The sequence below is a fragment of the Brachyhypopomus gauderio genome, chromosome 7 (assembly GCF_052324685.1).
Source record: "Brachyhypopomus gauderio isolate BG-103 chromosome 7, BGAUD_0.2, whole genome shotgun sequence".
Classification (NCBI taxonomy): domain Eukaryota; kingdom Metazoa; phylum Chordata; class Actinopteri; order Gymnotiformes; family Hypopomidae; genus Brachyhypopomus; species Brachyhypopomus gauderio.
The window spans coordinates 16,941,843-16,963,438 of NC_135217.1; the positions used below are offsets into that span (position 1 = coordinate 16,941,843).

General features: G+C 48.7%; 1 protein-coding gene across 3 annotated transcripts in view; it reads left to right on the forward strand.

The window, feature by feature from the left end:
* The window catches only part of sh3kbp1 (SH3-domain kinase binding protein 1), a 39,217-nt gene extending 19,409 nt beyond the window's left edge, over positions 1–19,808 (forward strand). For 2 of the 3 annotated variants that reach the window (XM_077012140.1, XM_077012143.1), the window contains 16 exons: positions 3,486–3,609; positions 7,398–7,504; positions 7,612–7,744; positions 8,928–9,121; positions 13,658–13,733; positions 13,827–13,921; positions 14,756–14,857; positions 15,226–15,277; positions 16,077–16,148; positions 16,621–16,780; positions 17,451–17,509; positions 17,839–17,948; positions 18,149–18,295; positions 18,491–18,720; positions 18,835–18,898; positions 19,034–19,808. In XM_077012140.1, the coding sequence (XP_076868255.1) occupies positions 3,486–3,609; positions 7,398–7,504; positions 7,612–7,744; positions 8,928–9,121; positions 13,658–13,733; positions 13,827–13,921; positions 14,756–14,857; positions 15,226–15,277; positions 16,077–16,148; positions 16,621–16,780; positions 17,451–17,509; positions 17,839–17,948; positions 18,149–18,295; positions 18,491–18,720; positions 18,835–18,898; positions 19,034–19,072 (1,764 nt within the window). In that variant the 3' untranslated portion in view covers positions 19,073–19,808. The remainder of the gene's footprint in view (positions 1–3,485; positions 3,610–7,397; positions 7,505–7,611; positions 7,745–8,927; positions 9,122–13,657; positions 13,734–13,826; positions 13,922–14,755; positions 14,858–15,225; positions 15,278–16,076; positions 16,149–16,620; positions 16,781–17,450; positions 17,510–17,838; positions 17,949–18,148; positions 18,296–18,490; positions 18,721–18,834; positions 18,899–19,033) is intronic. The other variant, XM_077012141.1, reaches the window with a different exon arrangement.
* The last annotated feature ends 1,788 nt before the right edge of the window (positions 19,809–21,596 follow it).

Sequence of the window (21,596 nt, forward strand, 5' to 3'; positions counted from 1 at the left end):
AATGTAAATGTAAATGCTGCAGTGTGTCATTTCTAGCAAAATAAAGAGCGTAGTGTGAGTCGATGAACATCGCCGTATAGTGTCTTGATGCCAGCACGTGGTCCGTTTGTCCCTCGGTGCCCTGAGCGGTCCGTCCTGAAGCCTGCCGTGACTTGCGGGCCTCTCCGGGGGCAGGTGCCCCCTCTCCACCCCACCAGAGGCTGTTTCTTGCCCGTCTGTACCCACCCCTGACTGGATCAGCGTTCAGATCTGGGTCAGATTACCAGAGGAGCATGTAATCTGTGGCATTGTGACACTGGAGCAAAGATGGGGCCAGTGTGTGGGCTTCATTTATCTGATCTGAGATCAGAGTTCATTCAGGAAACTAACCAGCAACTGTGGAGTCGAGCTGATCGTAAGGCATTGTGAAAATTAAAAATGTGACTGCAGCATCAGGGCATTTGGTCTTGGGAGCTTTTTGTCCCTCTCTGTTTCCATCCTATGTTATGCAACCTTCTACAGAGCAGCGGTGAGTTGTGTAATTTGTGAGTGTGTGTGGAGTGTAACCCTGTGAGCATTGTGTAACACTGCACAGTGCACACTGACGCAGCCACGGAGTGACAGTGCTGGTGTCCTTTAATCATTACAAGGTGCTTTACAAGGTCTTGGCAGGCCAGCGAGGGCCCTGTTCTGCACAGTAACTAAACACATCAGAGTTTTTCAATCAGACGTAGTGGTCTGTGGCGTTGTGCTTCCCTGTTTACTCTCTCATTCTCTCTGTCTTTCTCTCTCTATCCTTCTCTCTCTGTCTCTCTCTCAGTCTGTGTCTCATAACATTTTTGCTTCACGCATTTTAAAGCTGGTTGCACTCTGACAAAAGCCACTTGCCTGTGGACTCCTGTGCAGGTTAAGAAGGTGACAGGTATCTGAACGCGTTGGGGAAAGGCCAGTGACGGGCGGCGCGTGATTATGTAACAGTGATGTAACGTCCGTTTCCTCCCGCTGGAGGCTGCCAGAGCCGATGAAGAATACATGAGGCGCAGCGTTTAAGTACGGCGAGCTCCGGCGAGCACACACTTCCCCACAATGCCAAGTGTGGCTGAATTTTCCGAAGCTTCTGCCTGTTGTCAGACCGTTGCGTGCTTTAGACACCGGACCCTGTCGCCATCTCAGAACTCAGGTGTGGGTTTCACGCCGAGACTCAACATAGCCAATACGACAATGTTTATTTGTGCAGCTTTGGGATAAGTTGACGCTTGTGGTGCCAATGTTCACGTATTTGGTGTTAAGTATCCCTGTCAGGCTGCCGATGTCGTATAATGTCACGTATTACCATTCCGATTTAATATTCATATCTAGAGTTGGAGGAGAATGGGGAATAATACTGAGAATATGCAGCTCCGTCTTACACTTGGTTACTTATTTAGAACAAAATGATGTGCACTTGTTGAATGATGTGATTCATCAGAATAGCACAGTGCATCTCCAGCTGTGTCTGAGACTCTGAGACTGGGAGACATTTTTAAATACACGCCTGATATTGCAGTGCTGTGGTATTGTGTAGCAGGATTTGTGATACTGTGATGTCGATCAACAGATGTGTTATGCTGCCTTCCTTACACCCTTCATACTGACATCAAGTCAGTTTAAGCACTGGAAAAACCTGCAGCTGATGCATTGTGGGTATTGGTGTGGAGGTGTGTGTCCGTGTGTGTGCAGACGTAGGTCAGAGCTTCTTCTGGCTGCCTGGTGTTAACTGCCCTCTGAGCTCACATCTCTCCCACTCATTAATCATGAGCGCTTGTGAATACAGCTCATTATCCAGCAATGTCTGGGCTTTGTGTGTGTGTGTGTGTGTGTGTGTGTGTGTGTGTGTGTGTGTGTGTGTGTGTGTGTGTGTACATGTCTGTGTTTCTGTATCTGTGGTTGTGTCTGTGTTTGTGTGTTTGCATCTGTGCCTGTGCGATTGCGTCTGTGCTTGTTTGTCTGTGCTTGTGCGTCTGTGTCTGTGTTTCTGCGTTTGCATCTGTGCTTGTGCGTCTGTGTCTGCTTGTGCATTTACATCTGTGATTGTGCGTCTGTGTCTGTGCTTGTGTGTCTGCATCTGTGTTTGTGCGTCTGTGTCTGTACTTGCGCATCTGTGTCTGTGCTTCTGTGTCTGTGTCTGTGCTTGTGTGTCTGCATCTGTGTTTGTGCGTCTGTGTTTGTGCTTGTGTGTCTGCATCTGTGTTTGTGCGTCTGTGTTTGTGCTTGTGTGTTTGCATCTGTGTTTGTGCGTCTGTGTTTGTGCGTCTGTGTTTGTGCATGCTTTGTGTGTAACTCACACACTACCCAGAATGCCGCTTCTGTCCCATAGCGGCCCACGGCGCGGGACACAGGCCTCCTAGTTTGAATACGGCCGAACTCGGTTCCTGTCATCACACAGTGTCGGGTTTAGTTACTTGAATGAAACTCCTAAAGGTTGTCAGTCCTGCTTTGGATTATCACCAACCGTGAACTTTGACCTTTACTCCTTTAGTCCAAGTGCACATGTTTTATTTGGATTAGATACGTTGCGTAGTGGGAAAGACCCTCTCATATCTTACACTGGAATTTCAGTTATAAGAATAAGTACACCTGCTTTATGTTTATGGTGTGTGTGTGTGTGTGTGTGTGTGTGTGTGTGTGTGTGTGTGTGTGTGTGTGTGTGTGTGTGTGTGTGTGTGTGTGTTGCTGCCCACTTTGTGAGTATCAGACGGAGGCTGCATTAATAAAAGAGCAGACAGATCAAACACAGCGTCTGCTGCTGTTCTCCTCCGTTAGCTGCTCTGTCACTCAGAAAGGGAGCGAGGGAGAGAGAGAGAGGGAGGGAGAGAGGGAGGAAGAGAGGGAGATGCTCCAGATAAAAGACATAGAGAGAGTGAGTGCAAACAGACAGCATTGGTGAATGTGAATGGACCTGCCTTATAAGATCAGGCATCTGAATCTTCTCCCCCGCAGTGGAGTTCCAGCATATAGGGTCTCGCAGGGGGGTGGGGTTAGGGGCGGGACTATGATTCCACCATTGTGGGGGGGGGTCAACATTTAGTGCAGATGCAGATGGAGAAGTGCTTAAGGCCAGCATGTGTGGGGTTCACTACTCCTCTGAGTCACTGCATCCAGGAAATGAGTCCAGCTCCTCTGCTGCATGGAGAGCTAAAGCATGCATGGTTTATCTCTCTCTCTCTCTCTTTCCCTTCCTCTTTCTCTCCCTTCCTCTCTCTCATCCTCTCTCCCTTCCTCTCTCCCTTCCCCTCTCTCTTTCTCTCACTCTCTCCCTTCCTCCCTCTCTCTCTCTCTCTCTCTCTCTCTCTCTCTCTCTCTCTCTCTCTCTCTCTCTCTCTCTCTCTCTCTCTCTCATTCCCTCGCCGACTCTCACACACCCCCGTTTTTCTCTCGCACTCTCAAATCAGAAGAGCAGGACGAGCTCTTTCTCCCCCTGCTGGCTGTGAGAAAGTGTTTCAACCATTTGTTCTGTCTCTCTGCAGGAGATTAAGAAAGAGGTGAAGAAAGAAGTGACTTCTGCCTCCCAGACGACCGGGCTGAAGTCCGACCTGTCCAATGGCAGCACCAGCCCCGCCTCAGAATCCAGCCTTCGCCCGGCCAAGAAAGGTACAGCCCGAATCCAGTTTACAGCTAAACGACCCATCGTGAGCTGACTGTCTCCATGAGACCTGAATGCTACTGCCTCATTCTCTGATCTGGTTTAGTAGCGATTTAGGGGAAGATTTAGTCAGGCCAGAATTCCCACAGCTGAATACCCACCATCCACAAAAACACGACGTCAGGGTCTGTGCCGAACAATAAACCACTAGGCTTAGTGGGGTGAAGTCTGTTATGCAATCCTTTACAAAACCCTTTGTGTGGGTTTGCATACACCTTTTCAGGTACGGTGCGGTGTGAGTGGGGTAGTTAGCCGTGAGTGCTAGAACTAGACGTCACGGGGGGGAAACTGGTGTTAGACAGCTAATCATTGAGATTCCCTTAAGTGTGTGTCTGTGCATGTGTGTGTCTGACAGTAATTAAACCAGTCTCTTAGTCAGACAATTAGAACAGTTCTGTAGCGCATACTCCAAGGTTCCACTGAGAATGCTGTCAGTGGCCAGGGGAATTGTGTGTGTGTGTGTGTGTGTGTGTGTGTGTGTGTGTGTGTGTGTGTGTGTGTGTGTGTGTGTGTGTGTGTGTGTGTGTGTGTGTGTGTGTGTGTGTGTGAGAAAGAGAGAGAGAGAGAGAATAAGGTAACACTAATGACTTACATCCTGTCTGCCTTAATTAGAAGACATAAGCAGTTCCAGTAATGTCTTAGGAAGCCATTTTATTAGCCCGGACTTCTATGCTTGTCTGTCTCTCATTTCACTAGCTGGCCAAGAATTTGCTAGTATGGCGTCTCATTAGACCCTGAAGTGGGAGAGGCAGGTTTTGTCATCTCTCTTGACTCAGTCAGTACAATTTAAAATGATTGGTACCCAGGACGATAACACAGGAAGTAAAAATAATAAGATGTTGGGTAGCAGTTTCTCATGTCAGTAGTCATCGCCACCTTCAGCACCAAAATCTGTGGCAAACTTCATCTTCTCCTCATTCAAATACTTCCAGTCTAGCTTCATGACATCTGTGGTGCAAAATTAAAACACTTCGTGTTGGGGGTTTGATATCAGTTGAACATCTTGAACTGTCTTGAACATCACAGAAGTTTATCTAGTTGGTTTGCTTTAACTTCTCAGATGAAGTTAAAATCCATTTTAATATAATGAATTTTTAAGCGTTAGTTTTGATATATTTTGTGTTGATGTTGTAGTTTTTCTTATAACCTCGAGTTTCCCCAGACTACTTGCCCCAGCAGCCCATGGTCTGAGATCTGCTGTGGTGCTGCTCTGCGTACCATGTGGCGCCCTCCTGTGGTGTCCATATGTCATGAACAGCATGGCTTCTCCCTGTCGAATCAAGAGTGGGCCTCCAGACCTGCTGTGCCAAAACATGTTCTCTGTGCTAATCAGAATAATCCTCTCAGATGCTAAAGTACCTATTGACAAACAGTGGTTAGTGACTGCACTAGAATCCTTAACTGACAATGCCAAGCGTAGGATTTAGAGACTTTTACTAAGTGGTGACGTTACCTTGTATGGGTGACAACAGGCTGTGGATTTTGAAGGTTATTTGCTGTTCTTTACACCAATCTCCTGTTTACCTCTGCCTTGCAAGCAGGTTAAAATGCATTTCAAATAACATCGTTCTGGTTTTAGATTTCTTCCACGTCACGGCCTTTTAAAAGGGCCACGGTCAGAGGTCCCGAGACAAGGTGTGGGAAAAAACACATTTTATTCAAAAGTGAAAGCAAACATACAATGTAGCGTGCACACGAGGTCACAATGTAAGCTTTGAATGCACGTTAACAAGAGGTGAAGCAAGACATACATACTAGAGGCTTGACACAGACGTCCACACACACACACACACACACACACACACACACACACACACACACACACACAACCAAGGCAAACACTTTACTGGACACAAGGAAGGGCATGTGGTAGACATACATCACAGATTTCCACACACGCACACACACACACACACACACACACACACACATACAACAAGCATTTGACACGGTGAAACATGACTTCATACATGGTGTTTGGTTTTTGGATTAAGGGACCAGTCATTTTGCATCTTTGGCTAAAGTCAATTCTACCTGATTTGTCATATGTACGTTGCTCAAACATCAGAGATATTCAGTGTGTGTTTCAGTTCACAAGTTTCTAATTAATCAGTCAGCAGACGGTATATGGTGTGGTTTGTGAAGGACAGCAGATAGGTTCCTGTTGTCCTGGAGACAGTTCCTTTTTGCCGCTTTGTGCCTTTCAGTTAATCAAAATAAGAATGAGAAAAATGCCATTACATAAGACCAACGACTCCCTGATAAGTTGCACGAAGCTAATACAGACCAACGTCTTGGTATGATGCTGAGGAAAAAACCCTCTTACAAGTCCAAGGACATCGTTGATGTCAGAGACTTGATGATTCAGGGTCTTGTCTTGCTTTCAAAGGCTGAAGGTATTTCAAGACTTGTATCTCCAGCTTTCTCTCTCTATGTTGATAAATTGGCATATTATGATATTGATTTTCTTCCATTTAAAATTTATATGGAAAATTAAGACCCAAGATCATTAGGAGAAATACATTAGCAACTATTTAGAAGGCTTCTCTAATGCTCTGCACTTTAATAAGGTCAATCACTGGATCATGTTTAGGAAAAAACCATAGTTTGATAAGAATATTTTAAGAATAAGAATTATTTTATCTATAAGATTTTTTTATAATGGATTTGGTAAGAAGTAATGGGGAGTTTAATGTTTTATGTTATGGAATTTATAGCTGACTCAAGATTGAACATTTCATGAGAGGATTATGAGACAGTTATAAAAAAAGATTTCAGCGCAAATGCTTTAGCTTACGAGAGCTCAGTGTAGTTATAACCCTGCATGTAGAGGAATGTGACATTTGGTGGTATAGATTTGTTCGGTAGGAAATGTAATAACCAGGACATCAAGACGGGTGTCGATAAAGACGTGATCCGCTCCCCCAGTACGGCATATAAGAGGAAGAGGGGATTCCCTTGGCTTTGCGTTTAGCTAATGTGCTTAGACATTTATTTACTTTTTGGCTTGGAATTATTTATTTTTCATCTTTATAGTCATCTTTTTTTACCACAATACAGGAAACTGACAGTGGAGTCAGTGTGAAGTTTGAGTCGACTCACCGTAATGTGGTTTTATCTCACCATGATCGATTGCTGTAGCGTATCCTGCATCAGTGGACATCAGGCTGCAAATCCTCCAGTTTACAGAGCTCTAGAAGCATATGTGATGCTTTATCCATATAGATAGGCTTATATATATATATATATATATATATATATATATATATATATATATATATATATATATATATATATATATATATTCGTATAAATATGCTCATTTCTGTTACTGTGCTTTGGTTGCCAAGAATGCCACAGGTTCAACATGTCGTCGGAGGGGCAGGTTGGCTGTTGTGATGAAACGCCCCTCATTCATATTCAGAAGGATGAAGTGATTACAGAACTGGCTATTCCCACTAGTGCAATAGCACCTCACGTTATCATTGAGCTTGCAGGCAGACCTGGTCCTGCCTGATCAGTCCTGCTGTTAAACACATGTGTGAAATGAAGAGCTCACTGCAGTGGCTAATTCAGTAGGGGATAGAGGACAGCGACCCCTAGTGGAAAAGAAATGACTTGTTTTAATAGAGTGCCTGGAAGATCAAATATAATTAACCGCTGTATGTGTGCACGTGTGTGTGTGTACGTGTGTGTGTGTGTGTGTGTGTGTGTGTGGGGGGGGGGGGTGTCCCAGGTGAGGCCATACGTAAAAGACGCTGCAAAGCCGCTTTTAGCTACATCCCCCAGAACGAAGACGAGTTGGAGCTGAAGATCGGAGACGTGATCGAGGTGCTGAGTGAGGTGAGGGTGTGGCCGCACCACCCGAGTGCCCCCGGTCCCTCCTACATGGTTTGCCCCCAGGGTGGATGTGCGTGGTGGAGTCACTGGGATGGTGCTGTGCCTTGCAGGTGGAGGAGGGCTGGTGGGAGGGATCTCTGAATGGCCGGACCGGCATGTTCCCCTCAAACTTCACCAAAGAGGTGGCGGTCGACGACGAGGACCCGCCCACCCCGCCGGAGGACGGCCGCAGCACACGGACCAGTCAGTCCAAAAACACGCCGGCGACCGACACACGCACAGTCACCAGGCTCAGTGCCAGCTCACAGGAAGTGACATCAGCACTCTTGGCCTGAAGTAACCAGAATTGGGGCAGTCAAACTGCTCGGTTAAACTGCAGATTAAATGCTCTGTTGAATATTGAAGGCTTCACTAACTTTTATATAAAAAAAAGTATCCCATGTACCTATGCACATGCTTTATTAAATACACCTGTTGTAGGTGTTCAGACCGTAGCCCATCTCAGAATCACGATTTAACTGAACATCTTTCTGGAGAGAAATAAGGATGTCCTATTTTGACATATCTCAGTACATGAAGGGTTTAGATGGTGACTGTCTTTTTAAAGTGCTGAGTGGTTGAACATAACACCGTAAAAAAAGGAGCCTGGAGCTTCTTGGATCAGTGATAAGAGCTGATTTCTGTCCTTTACGGTCCTCAGAAGAGAGAATAACACAGTGCCATCTGAACTTCATTAGTGAGCTTCACAGTGGAACAGGCACTCACACTGCTGTATCTGTTTTTAATGCAGAGGGAAAAGAAAAGAGATCTCTGCTTTTTTAACGTGCTGTGTAGTTGAGTCATGAGTTTTTTGAATTGGAAGTGAGTCCATTGGCCTACTAGGGTCTTAGCCAGGTGTCACCAGCTGAGCCAGAGACACTGTTCTGCGCATGACCGAGCAGGTCCCCAAAGATGAGACATTTAGAGACAATGCAGAAGGCTGGATTTGGGTTGCTTCTTGACTAGAGTGAAAGCAGATGTATGTGTGTGTGTGTGTGTGTGTGTGTGCGCGTGTGTGTGTGTCTGTCTGTCTGTCTATATGCCACCTGGGGATTTTTTGAGCCAACTCTGAAACTGCGTAAAGATGGGCCAGTAGTGTTCTGTTAGTACAAAACAGGAACAACCACCCCAACAAACACTCTTTCACACACACACACACACACACACACACACACACACACACACACACACACACACACACACACACACACACACACACTGCACACATGCATGCATGCACACACCCACTCATCACATTTGTTGTTCTTTCTTTTGATAGTCAAGCCTCAGTCTACATTATGGTCGGAGTTTGATATGCAGTGTCTCGTCTCGTGTGTGTGTGTGTGTTTGTGTGTGTGTGTGTGTGTGTGTGTGTGTGTGTGTGTAGGTGTTAAGGACAGCACGGGCTCGGAGAGCGACGGTGGGGACAGCAGTAGCGTGCGATCAGATGCAGGCAGCGTGGCCTCCAGTACAGAGATACAGCCCAAGAAGGTCAGAGGGTTCGGCTTCGGGGACATCTTCAAAGATCAGCCCATTAAGCTCCGCCCCCGCTCCATGGACATGGAGAATGAGCTGGAGAAGGTGAGAGATCACTGGCTAACCTCTGACCTCTGGGAGTGTGTGTGCTGAAACAGTGTGAGGTGGGACAGTGTGAGGTGGGACAGTTTGAAGTGGGACAGTGTGAGGTGGGACAGTGTGAGGTGGGACAGTGTGAAGTGAGACTGTGTGAGGTGGGACAGTGTGAGGTGGGACTGCGTGAGGTGGGACTGTGTCAAGTGGGACAGTGTGAGGTGGGACAGTGTGAGGTGGGACAGTGTGAGGTGGGACTGTGTCAAGTGGGACTGTGTGAGGTGGGACGGTGTGAGGTGGGTCTGTGTGGGGTGGGACAGTGTGAGGTGGGACTGCGTGAGGTGGGACAGTGGGGTGGGACTGCGTGAGGTGGGACAGTGTGAGGTGGGACTGTGTCAAGTGGGACTGTGTGAGGTGGGACAGTGGGAGGTGGGACAGTGTGAGGTGGGACTGTGTCAAGTGGGACTGTGTGAGGTGGGACTGTGTGAGGTGGGACTGTGTGAGGTGGGACAGCGTGGGGTGGGACAGTGTGGGGTGGGACAGTGTGGGGTGGGACTGCGTGAGGTGGGGCTGTGTGAAGTGGGACAGTGTGGGGTGGGACAGTGTGAAGTGGGTCTGTGTGAGGTGGGTCTGTGTGAGGTGGGACAGTGTGGGGTGGGACTGCGTGAGGTGGGACAGTGTGAGGTGGGACTGCGTGGGGTGGGACAGTGTGAGGTGGGACAGTGTGAGGTGGGACTGTGTGAGATGGGACAGTGTGGGGTGGGACTGTGTGAGATGGGACAGTGTGGGGTGGGACAGTGTGAGGTGGGACTGTGTGAGATGGGACAGTGTGGGGTGGGACTGTGTGAGGTGGGACTGTGTGAGATGGGACTGTGTGGGGTGGGACTGTGTGAAGTGGGACTGTGTGAGGTGGGACAGTGTGAGATGGGACAGTGTGGGGTGGGACAGTGTGAAGTGGGACAGTGTGGGGTGGGACTGTGTGAGGTGGGACAGTGTGAGATGGGACAGTGTGGGGTGGGACAGTGTGAGGTGGGACAGTGTGAGGTGGGACAGTGTGGGGTGACTGAATGGTAAGTCATTAGATGTGGTTGTGTTGCAGTGGCCTATAAAAGCTACTGGTCTTTGTGTCTTGAATCTTTATCAGATCGTAACAGGATATATAACCTCAGAATAACTTACTGACCTACTCTTATTAGCATCAACACATTGTTAGTTGACATTTATCATTACAGAATGATGCATGCTAATATCCCCGTAACTATTTAAGATGTTGGCAAATTTTCATAATATAATGTTCAAATGGCTTTAAACTTGTTTGTCAAATGCAGACCTGAGTTGCCCTTCTCAAAGATTTAGAAAGAATAAGTTAAGAAAGTTGATCAGAAATGTCAGCGTTTTCCTGTGTGATCGGAAGTGAAACAACATAAGACACGGGCTAATGGAGCCAAAGCTTCACACTGCACGCAGAAGTACACAGAACAAACGCCAGTGAGTCCACACAAGCGTACAGTATGTGCACCTCACATACATTGTACAGACATTTAGTGAAAAAATATTCCAGTGCTGCATTGGCCTTCAGGAGGAGATCCCGGGTTCTACACACAGGTTCTAAACCCGGATTCTACACCAGGTTCTACACCCGGGTTCTACACCAGGTTCTACACCCAGGTTCTGGCTGGAGCAGGAGACTGCAAGCGGTCACCAAACTGGTGTCCTACTTCCATTTCTTTAAATTCCAGTTGTTCTCACGTTATGTACGTGACTTAGTGACGCCCCCGTTTGATCAGACCCGCCGTTACTGTCGTTATTGAGCGTGTGCAGTTTTCGACTCCTCCGTGAACCGATATAATGTCAGGCTCCATGTTCTCTTGAGCTAATGATAACTGAGTTCAGATTCCAGGATGTGAGCTGTAGGTTCTAGCACAACTACACGAGATCATTCTGAATAGAGTGATGTCACATCCTGGTGCAGGGTGGTCTCATTCGGTATGTTTCTGTCTCTCCCTCACCCTCACCCTGTCTCTCTCTCTCACCCTCACCCTGTCTCTCTCTCTCACCCTCACCCTGTCTCTCTCTCTCTCCCTCTCTCTCACCCTGTCTCTCTCTCTCCCTCACCCTGTCTCTCTCTCTCTCCCTCACCCTGTCTCTCTCTCTCTCACCCTCACCCTGTCTCTCTCTCTCTCCCTCACCCTGTCTCTCTCTCTCTCTCCCTCACCCTGTCTCTCTCTCTCACCCTCACCCTGTCTCTCTCCCTCTCCCTCACCCTGTCTCTCTCTCTCTCTCCCTCACCCTGTCTCTCTCTCCCTCACCCTCACCCTGTCTCTCTCTCTCTCCCTCACCCTGTCTCTCTCTCTCTCCCTCTCTCTCACCCTGTCTCTCTCTCTCCCTCCCCCTCCCTCTCTCCCTCCCCCTCCTTCTCTCTCTCTCACTCCCTCTTTCTCCCTCCCTCTCCCTCACCCTGTCTCTCTCTCCCTCTCCTTCTCTCTCTCCCTCTCCTTCTCTCTCCCATTCTGTCTCCCTCTCTTCCTCTCCATCCCTCCCTCTCTCTCTCCCTCCCCCTCCCTCTATCTCTCTCACTCCCTCTTTCTCCCTCCCTCTATCTCTCTCTCCTTCTGTCTCCCTCTTTCCTCCTCTCTCTCTCTCTCTCCCTCTTGCTCCATCTTTCTCCATCTCTCTATCTCTCTCCCTCTCTCTCTCCCTCTCTCTCCTACCACTCATCCTCTCTCTCTCTCTCTCTCTCTCTCTCCCTCTCTCTCCTACCACTCATCCTCTCTCTCTCTCTCTCTCTCTCTCCCTCTCTCTCCTACCACTCATCCTCTCTCTCTCTCTTGCCTGTACTAGCTCTACTCTGCCGTTCCCTCTTAGAGCTGCAGGGATTTGCAAGGAAAATGCAGCAGGCAGCACTGAGCCTTTAAAACACAGTGGGCACCATGGAGGCTAATGGCTGTGTAGTGTCAGAGAGTCCGTGTGTGTGTGTACATCCTGTGTGTCCTGTGTGTGTGTGTGTCCTGTGAGTGTGTGCATCCTGTGTGTGTTTGACCGTCTGTAGGTGTCAGACAGGGTTGGGTAATCTGAACTTCACTCAGGAAGGACGTTTGGGGCTGGAGGCCTGTTGTCTCCCTCCCTGTTTGTCCTCTCTTCATCCTCCATATTGTTCAGCTCAGAGGAAGTAGGAAGTCTTTCCTAGCTTTGCTCCTCTGTTTGAGCTCACAGGACATGACATCAGGATTTCTTTGGAAATCATTGCCAAAGGACTTATTGCATGATGTCATTTTCTCATGGGAACAATATTGTTCTCTCCTGTGGAGGTTTGGAAATGCAGCTTTCAAATAGAAGCTACCGATGCATTAGACTAGATTACCCACATACAAATTTGGCCACATTTTTGACACAGCTTGTTTTCCATAACCCCCCCTGCTACCCCTCTCCCCCTCCCTCTCTCTCCCCTCCCCCTCTCTCTTTTTCCCTCTCTCTCTTTCTGTTTGCTGATTCTGAGGACTGTCTTACTTAAAGCAGAAGTGAAGGGGTCATGTGACGGGGGGGGGGGCGGTAACTAGACTGAAAGTTCCTCTAAACTGTGGATGGACCATCTTGCTCATACCCTTTCACACACGCACACACACACACACACACACACACGCTCACCGCACACACCTGGAGCTTCTCGTTCTGGAGGATTCCTGCCGACATGCCGCTTCTGTAAGAGAAGAACCAGTGAAGGAGCCGTGGAGATACAGTGAGCTGCTGCTGGTGTGTATCAAGCTCTTTGTGTTTCTCGTCCTCCGGCCTCGTGTTCCTCGGTCTCCCCGATAAGAACCGCGTCAGGAAACACAGCCAGCGCACCGGACCCTCCGCGGTAGAGCCGGTTAGCGCCGACGCTCCAGCTTTGAACGCTGCGGTGTGGTGGGTGTCGCGGGGGATGTGGTGTGTGTGTGTGTGTGTGTGTGTGTGTGTGTGTGTGTGTGTGTGTGTGTGTGTGTGTGTGTGTGTGAGGAAGTGTGGGCGGCGGGTGCGGGGGCTTTACACACGGCCCCGTTTCACCCGCCAGAGCGGAGAAGCCCTGCAGGGCCCTGCCAGGACCCAGATGCTGCTCAGATGTAGCGCCTGAGTGGCCACATGACTCTAGTTAGTGAAGCTAGCGTCTGCCTCTGGGGGTGGGGGGGGGAGCTGCTCTTCCTGAGTGAACAGAGCAGTGTATGTGTGTGTGTGTGTGTGTGTGTGTGTGTGTGTGTGTGTGTGTGTGTGTGTGTTAATATTTGGAACGGACCCCCCAGTCCGTGTTTGTGCAAGGAGTGTGTATGGTGCTGTAGACAGGTAGGCTACACATGCACAGTGTGTCATTCACCCACGCACTCTCTCCACACCTCCGCTCACTCTCTCACTCTCTCTGCCTCTTTAGTTTATTTTTATTTTTTACACCAGCAGTTTTGGCAACATGGCGACATGCTTTTTCCGAGCGACTCTGGGTGACTAGCTGGACAGAAACGCGGTTGTGTGTGGATCACGTGAAGGTTACTAACAGACCTTCTCTACCGCTCCTCTCCACAGCAACAGACAGCGAAAAAATCAGCCCCGGCTGTTGTCCAGGAAACCATGAAGACAGAGCCTGACAACAAGGGCAAAGGTAAGTGGACGAGGCCCAACAGTTTCGTGATATCTGATTGGCCGAATCGATACCGGCTCATGAAGGTCTTCTCTGTTTGGGGTCTGTTTACAGGAAAGGAATTCTGCAAAGTGCTGTTTCAATATGATGCCCAAAACGAGGATGAACTGTCCATCAAAGAGGGAGACATTGTTGCTATCGTTAGTAAGGTGAGCGAAAGCGTTTCATTACAAAGAAGAACTGAAGAATTTATTGATCTTAAACCTCATAAGAACCTCACAGAATATAATGAATCCCACTGTAGGTTTGCTTGTGTGTGTGTGTGTGTATATTTGTGTGTATGTGTGTGTGTGGTGTGTGTGTGTGTGTGTGTGTGTGTGGTGTGTGTGTGTGTGTGTGTGTGTGTGTGGGTGTGAGAGAGAGGAATAAAGCATCTTTCCCCTATGGAGACTAGAAAGCTTGTCCAGGCTGCTTAATGGCGGCTGTTTATGTGCGGGAGCTGACTGAAGACGCTTTGTCCGTCCTGGACGCAGTGCTGACGCTGCAGGGTGTGTCTGTCCACACACTCAGATTCTCCGCCCACTGACCAGTGGACTGTGCGCCGGTCTTATTAGTTGTGACTTAATAGGCGCCCGATTGCAGACTGAAGCCTGTTGCCATGCCAACCACCCTCCACCCTGTTTATTAGCGGTCAGTTTCAGACTGCAGGATTCCTGTTGGACGGGCGCTATGGCGACCCGGGCTCATCACCACACGTTTTTCTTACACGCATCCGTATCGGGGCAGGGTTAAAGGTCATCCCAGCCAGGGTAATTGGAGACAGGCTAACACAGATGTGGTGAATGTAGCCGCGTGCCTCTAAGACAGGGTGTGGGGGGGGGAGTTACGTTTACGTAAGTGAGTTAAGTTTACTTCCAGCTTGCTGTTAGAGGGAAGACAGTGTTCTGTTTCCCCTCAAATCCACGTATTCTTATCCAAAAGTCGTTTCATAACATTCGTGTGTGTATATATGTGTGTGTATGTGCGGGTGTGTGTGTCTATAGGAATGCGCGGATGCAGGCTGGTGGTTAGGAGAGCTGGGTGGTAAACAGGGTGTGTTTCCTGACAACTTTGTGAAGCTGTTCATTCCGGAGACAGAGAAGGAGGTGAGACCTCACGTGTCCTCACACTGCTACTGGGATAGATGTGTCATGTGTCACTGAAGACATCAGTGTTTCTTTCTGGTCAGAGTGATATGGAGATACACACACACAAACACACACACACAAACACACACACACAAACACACACACACACACACACACACACACACACACACACACACACATATATTTCTGGTTCTTTGCCATTGCCTAAAGGGACCGTTTTAAAAGCTTGCTTTTTGTGTGTGTGTGTGTGTGTGTGTGTGTGTGTGTGTGTGTGTGTATGTGGGTTTTGTGTGTGTGTGTGTGTGTGTGTGTGTGTGTGTGTGTGTGTGTGTGTGTGTGTGTGTGTGTGTGTGTATGTCATACAGCGGCCTAAGAAACCACCTCCACCAGCAGCTCCAGCAACTAAACACATTACAGGTAACACGTCCTCCTCCTCTTCTACACTCTCTTCTCTCTCCTTTCTCTCTACTCTCCGAAGCTTCAGGTCCATATTCTTTAGTTATTTTTGTACAGAGTGTTACAGATACACCTTTCAAGTTAGGCTTCGATTTAGTCAAACGGAGGGTTATTTTTAAATGGAAAGCTGCGGTAGAGAAATTAGGATGAACAAGGAAGCTTTAAATCTCAGTACAGGATAATGGGAGAGATTACAGTTTGCTGTAATCTATCCTTTGGTGCCCCCTTGTGGCTGAGATGTGCAACTGTTCCCAGCCAACTGCCTGTATCATGACTGTAGGCGGAAGCCAAATTTCTTAAAAAGCATCATGAGTGTTGACAAGCTTGGGGTAGATAGCAGGAGCTCTGGGCCTCTAGACTAACAGTCTAGACTACTGTGTGAAAAAGGGGAGTGTGTCTGCTTAAAAAAAATAAATCATGATGAAGAACAGTTTTACAGCATGAGCGTAGCACCATGCTGCTCTAGACATCAGGCCCAACTGTCGCCCGCCCGTCACCCACCTGCCATCCCCCAGTGGCCCGCCCATTTGCCGCCCGTCATCCGCCCTTGGCCCGCCCATTTGCTGCCCGTCATCCGCCCTTGGCCCGCCCATTTGCCGCCCGTCATCCGCCCTTGGCCCGCCCATTTGCTGCCCGTCATCCGCCCTTGGCCCGCCCATTTGCTGCCCGTCATCCGCCCTTGGCCCGCCCATTTGCCGCCCGTCATCCGGCCGTACCACAGGCCTGCGTTCCTGACTGCGCTGTGTCTGCCACTCTCCAGACAAAAAGCCGGAGGTTAAAAAGGTGCCCCCCGAGCGTCCGGAGTCCCTCCCGCAGCGAACGGAGGAGAAAGGTAGCTGAGGGGTGGAGGAAGGCTCAGCAAGTCCAGCCTCCCTCCCTAACTCCGCCCCCTCCCTTCCTAACCCCACCCCTCTCTCCCTAACACCGCCCTCCCCTCAGCTTCTGCTCTGACTGCTATAACACTGCCGAAATACAGCTGCGTCTTTGTGTGTGTGTGTGTGTGTGTGTGTGTGTGTGTGTGTGTGTGTGTGTGTGCGTGTGTGTGTGCGTGTGTGTGTGTGTGTGTGTGTGAAAGGTGCTAAAGAGGGACTGGCACAGTGTGGGAGACTCTTGTTTCCGTGTTGTAGAAATAAGGCTTCTTTCATGGCTGTTACAACTTTCCTTTCCTGTTTGATCTGTTTTTGCTAAACCACAAACCCGACGCGACATTTTGGCTTCTCCACGCCACTCATAGCAGATCACATCCTCTCAGTGATCATCTTCTTATACGGATGACTGATGATGATGATGATGATGATGTGTAGGTGAGGAGATAAAACTGGCAGAGATCCAGAAGCCCGCCCTGCCCGCTGTGCCTCCAAAGAAGCCGTTGCCCCCGAAGAACAACAACTCCCTGAGCCGCCCCTCGACCCTGCCGCCCAAACGCCCCGAGAGACCGGAGCGACCCGCCATGCCCAACATCCAGTCAGTCTCGCACCCTCACGCACCCTCACACGCACCCTCACGTACCCTCACACACCGTCACGCACCCTCACATGCACCTTCACGCACCCTCACGTACCCTCACACACCGTCACGCACCTTCACACACCCTCACATGCCCTCACGCACCGCCACGCACCTTCACACGCCCTCACGCGCCCTCACACGCCGTCACGCACCCTCACGCACCTTCACACGCCCTCACGCACCCTCACACGCCCTCACGCACCCTCACACGCCCTCACGCACCCTCACGTACCGTCACGCACCTTCACACACCCTCACACGCACCTTCACACACCCTCACATGCACCCTCACATGCCCTCACGCACCCTCACACACCCTCACACGCCCTCACACACCCTCACACGCCCTCACACACCCTCACGCACCCTCACACGCACCTTCACACACCCTCACACACCCTCACACACCCTCACGCACCCTCACACGCACTTTCACACACCCTCACACACCCTCACACACCCTCGCACGCACCTTCACACACCCTCACGCACCCTCACACACACCCTCACACACCCTCGCACGTCCTCTCACCATTACACATCATCAGGAAAACACAGGATATACACAGAGAATTCAGAAAACTGCACAAGATAAGCTCTCTGTTGTGTTCTGTTGGCCACACAGGAGTGACAGTCCCGGTTTCACTCCGGACCGGAACCAGTCCGACAAACCTAATGACACGGGTGAGTCAGACATGATGGACATGCTGTTGCTTAAACCACATATATTGTGTCTCACTGTGTTCTCCATTGGTGATCATACCGTAAATCATATTACCACCCTCATATATAACCATGTCTGTTCACATCCACTTATATCTGGTGACATTGTGTGTGTGTGTGTGTGTGTGTGTGTGTGTGTGTGTGTGTGTGTGTGTGTGTGGTGGGGGTTGTGTGATTGTGTTCCATCTGTTCTTGCATGTGTTGTTCCATGTGTATGCATGTGTGTGTGTGTTGTGTGTGTGTGTGTTGTGTGTGTGTGTGTGTGTGTGTGACTGTGTTGGGTGGAGAAGATGTGGACGACTTCGACTCCATCGTCTCCTCCACAGAGAAGCTCAACCACCCAACGACGTCCAGGCCGCGTGTGATGGACCGCCGGCCGCGCTCACAGATCTTCGCATCTGTGAGTTCGCTGACACACACACACACACACACTGATTTTCTCTCTCACATGGGAACACACACATGCACACACCCCAGAGCTTTTTCATATTGCTTCCGTAAGCATTTTGATCCTAGACTAGATGGAATTCATTTCTGTTTCTTTATCTCTCTCGGTCACTCGCTCTTTCTTTCCTCTTTCCTCCTCCTCCTCCTCCTCAGTCTTCTCTCTCTAGTCCTGACCTCCTAGAGGCATCCACTCCGGAAGAGGAGAAGAGAGAGAAGGAGAAGGTTAAAGAGGAGGACTCTTTCACTCCCAGATCACTGGACAGCTCGAGGAAGGTGCCCAAGGCAGTGCCTGTCATAACGGTATTCCCAGAACCACTCCTCTCTCATCATGCGCTATTGCAGATCCCCATCCCACCACGAGGGGGCAGCCTAGCCAAGAAACACTCACACACACAGATACCGAGACCAGTGAGGAAAAATCAGAACTAACCGTTATACTATTGAAAGCCACATCCCTCTGAAACCGGCGTCCGCCTGCTTGTGCTCCCCCTCCAGACCCCTGAGAAGTCCGCTCTGCCTCCCAAGCCCTTGATCATCCCCGCGTCTTCCAGCCCCAGCTCGGCCTCCCTCCTCCCAGCCCAGGTCGGCAGCGCCGCCGTGAGGCCCCACTCCCCCTCCATGGAGGCCCGGGGGAAGGGTGAGCAGGGCTCGCCCACACTGGATGAGCTGAAGGTGCAGCTGCGAGACCTGCGCGCCACTGTGGAGCTGATGAAGAGCCAGCACAGGTGTGTTCACCTGGACACGGGGCTTGTTAGCAGACCTTTGCCAGGTTCTGACCTGTAACGAGCCGCTGGATGCTAATTCCTTTGCCGGTTTTTTCGTTTCCTTTGCTCTGCAAGGCAAGAGATGAAGCAGTTAGTGAGCGAGCTGGACGAGGAGAAGAAGATCCGCTTGTCCCTGCAGGTGAGTGGCAGCGAGCAGCGCCCCCCTGTGGCCGGAGGTCTCCTTGCACCTGCACACTTTTGAAAGATCGATGGGTGTGAGGTCGTAGCCATGCAGGTAACCTAGGTAACTTGTTATCCTCTTCCTGTGTTCCAGATGGATGTAGAACACATAAAGAAACTCATATCCAAATGAACCCACTCGAGCTGGATGTACGACCCCAACGTTTGGTTAACGTTCAACCCCGAGCTGCAGCCAAACTAATTTGTGCCAAAAGAAAAAAAAATGAACGAGAACTCCCAAGAACAACAGCATAGAGAAAACGACAAACTCTTCCTCCCTCTTCCAGCATCCCCCCGTTATGTTTGTCTGATGTTATTTTATTTTAGTAGGCTTTTTTTATGTAGTGCATGGACTAAGAGCAAACACGCCCGAGTTCCTGGGCGTGGCTTAACCCTGGTCATGTGACAGGTGATGGCTTCTGCCACAGTGGTGAACTGGCAGTCTGCAAAAACTATTAATACTGGTGAGTTTCCAGTCACCCTGATGGTTTGGTGGTACTGCTTTTGATGGGGAATCTCAGCACATTAGCAAAAGTGAAGGCGAAGCTGTTTTGACTTCAGTATGGTTCACCTTACGTTCTTTGCCTCACCTTTATGGCTTTTTTCTCATTATTCTAGTGGGCGTGTCTAAATGTGCACATCGTGCTATTACTACGGTTACCCCACACCGAGGCCTTGTATGTTTGGAGTATTCTAAACTCATATCTTCTCTTTCTGTCTTGTCAGTGACGACAATGAGAAAACTCACGTTTTGTTTTCCTGATGCTGTTTCTTCTTTTGAGAAAGTATATATATATATACTTTTATATTTTAATGTACTAAAATGCATTTATGTGTGCAAATTTTATTAAAAAAAGAATATGCCAAAATGATTTGTAGGTCAGTTTGTGAATCACCCTTAATCTTCTTGAGTTCGTCCAATAATTTAGACATATTCTTAATACCACGATGCAGAAGTACAAATAAATCCAGGACTTTGATTGGCCAGACTGTTTAATCTGAGATCAGTACAACCAGATGGATTAACCTAGTTGGTCACTTCTTCCTGCAGTTAAAATTATTTAGATGAAGTTTTATTAACTTAATAAGGTTTAAGTTACAATGCAATAAAAGGAGATCGTGTCATGCACTGAAGTTCAGATATTTGAAGGCAGGTTTAATGCATTGATCTGAGCATCAGGTTGTTCAGAGTTCACCCAGTCCTTTTCCATAAATCACTACACGCACACACACACACACACACACACACACACACACACACACACACACACTGAACGTCATTGTGTACAGTCCCCCTGCCATTCACTGTTCTGAATGCGAGACACGTGCACTTAGATGAACCCATAACACTCCGCTGCTCTTTATTGTCCTGGCTGTGTGTATAGTGGCCGCACTAGTCTACCTGCTGCCCGGTGACACTTGCAGATGGTTCTGTATCTCTGCAGGGCTGAGGTGGAACAGCCTGCTCCAGCCTGCTGTCAGGAGATGGAGACACGGGGGGAGGGGGCGTTTTTTGTATGTGTGTGTGTGTGTGTGTGTGTGTGTGTGTGTGTGTGTGAGGAGGGAGATAAACCTGGGATGGGGTGACCATCCAGGGCTCCTCTGTGAATGATATTAGTGTGTGAGGTATGAGTTCAGTTTGTAGATGCCGCAGGACTGAGTCTAAAACGCCACTGGATTGGAGCTGGAACAGAACCTGGAAGAAAAGCCAGAACTATTAACACACCCACTGGACACTATGGACCTTTTAGCCCTCTCATTAATGTGAGCCAAATGTGTCAGTCAGGCACCTTAATGGCAAGTCTCACTTACACTTTTTTCATGGGGACATTACACTCACCAACCAGGTTAACAGAAACAGGCCATTTTATGAGGTAAACATCTCCTATAGCTGCAGAGTTCAAGCCTCTAACCCATCTGTCCCTACACTGGTCTGTCAGCCACGTCCTTCACGTTTGTGACCACAGGACCACAGCAGACTGGGTGTTAAATAGGTGGCTGGATCCTGTCACCACAGCAGTCAAACTGACATGGCACTGGCTGTTGTACTGCTATGAGTTTATCAGGCACAGCAGGGATGTGGAGGTTTTGATGTCAACAAAATGAACAGTCATCAAAGATGGAGAGTGGTTAACACACTGCACGTAGCAACAGATGGGCTACATTCTACAAGGTGTTTGTAATAGAGCAATGTTTTTAATAATGTTAGAGGTGAATCTAGGCGTTACTACATATGGAAACTAGGGAAATTTGATGTATAATTCAAGGATGGAGACCAGATTTAACAGGATTTGCTGTGAACTATTTTTTTAATAGATCAGTGTCAGAAATACCTTTGGCAAAGATTACAGGAGAAACATAAGAAAGGTGTAACAAACTTTGAGTCATCCCACTAACGCCTATAATAACAGCATGAACACTGACTTCATGAACTCACAATCACTGTAGCTATAAATATGAAACATAAATATGTGATCTGTATCACAAATTGATTGTTTATATTAGGTTTAATGGATCTACATAAAAAAAATAAAAACATTTTTAACTAATTATTTTCAATTGTAGGGTGAGGAGATGAACAATTGTGTAGCAGTGATAGATTAGTGTAAAATGCAGTTTAGTGCTTTGGGTCAGCTCTTGGGTCTATCATGTATGGT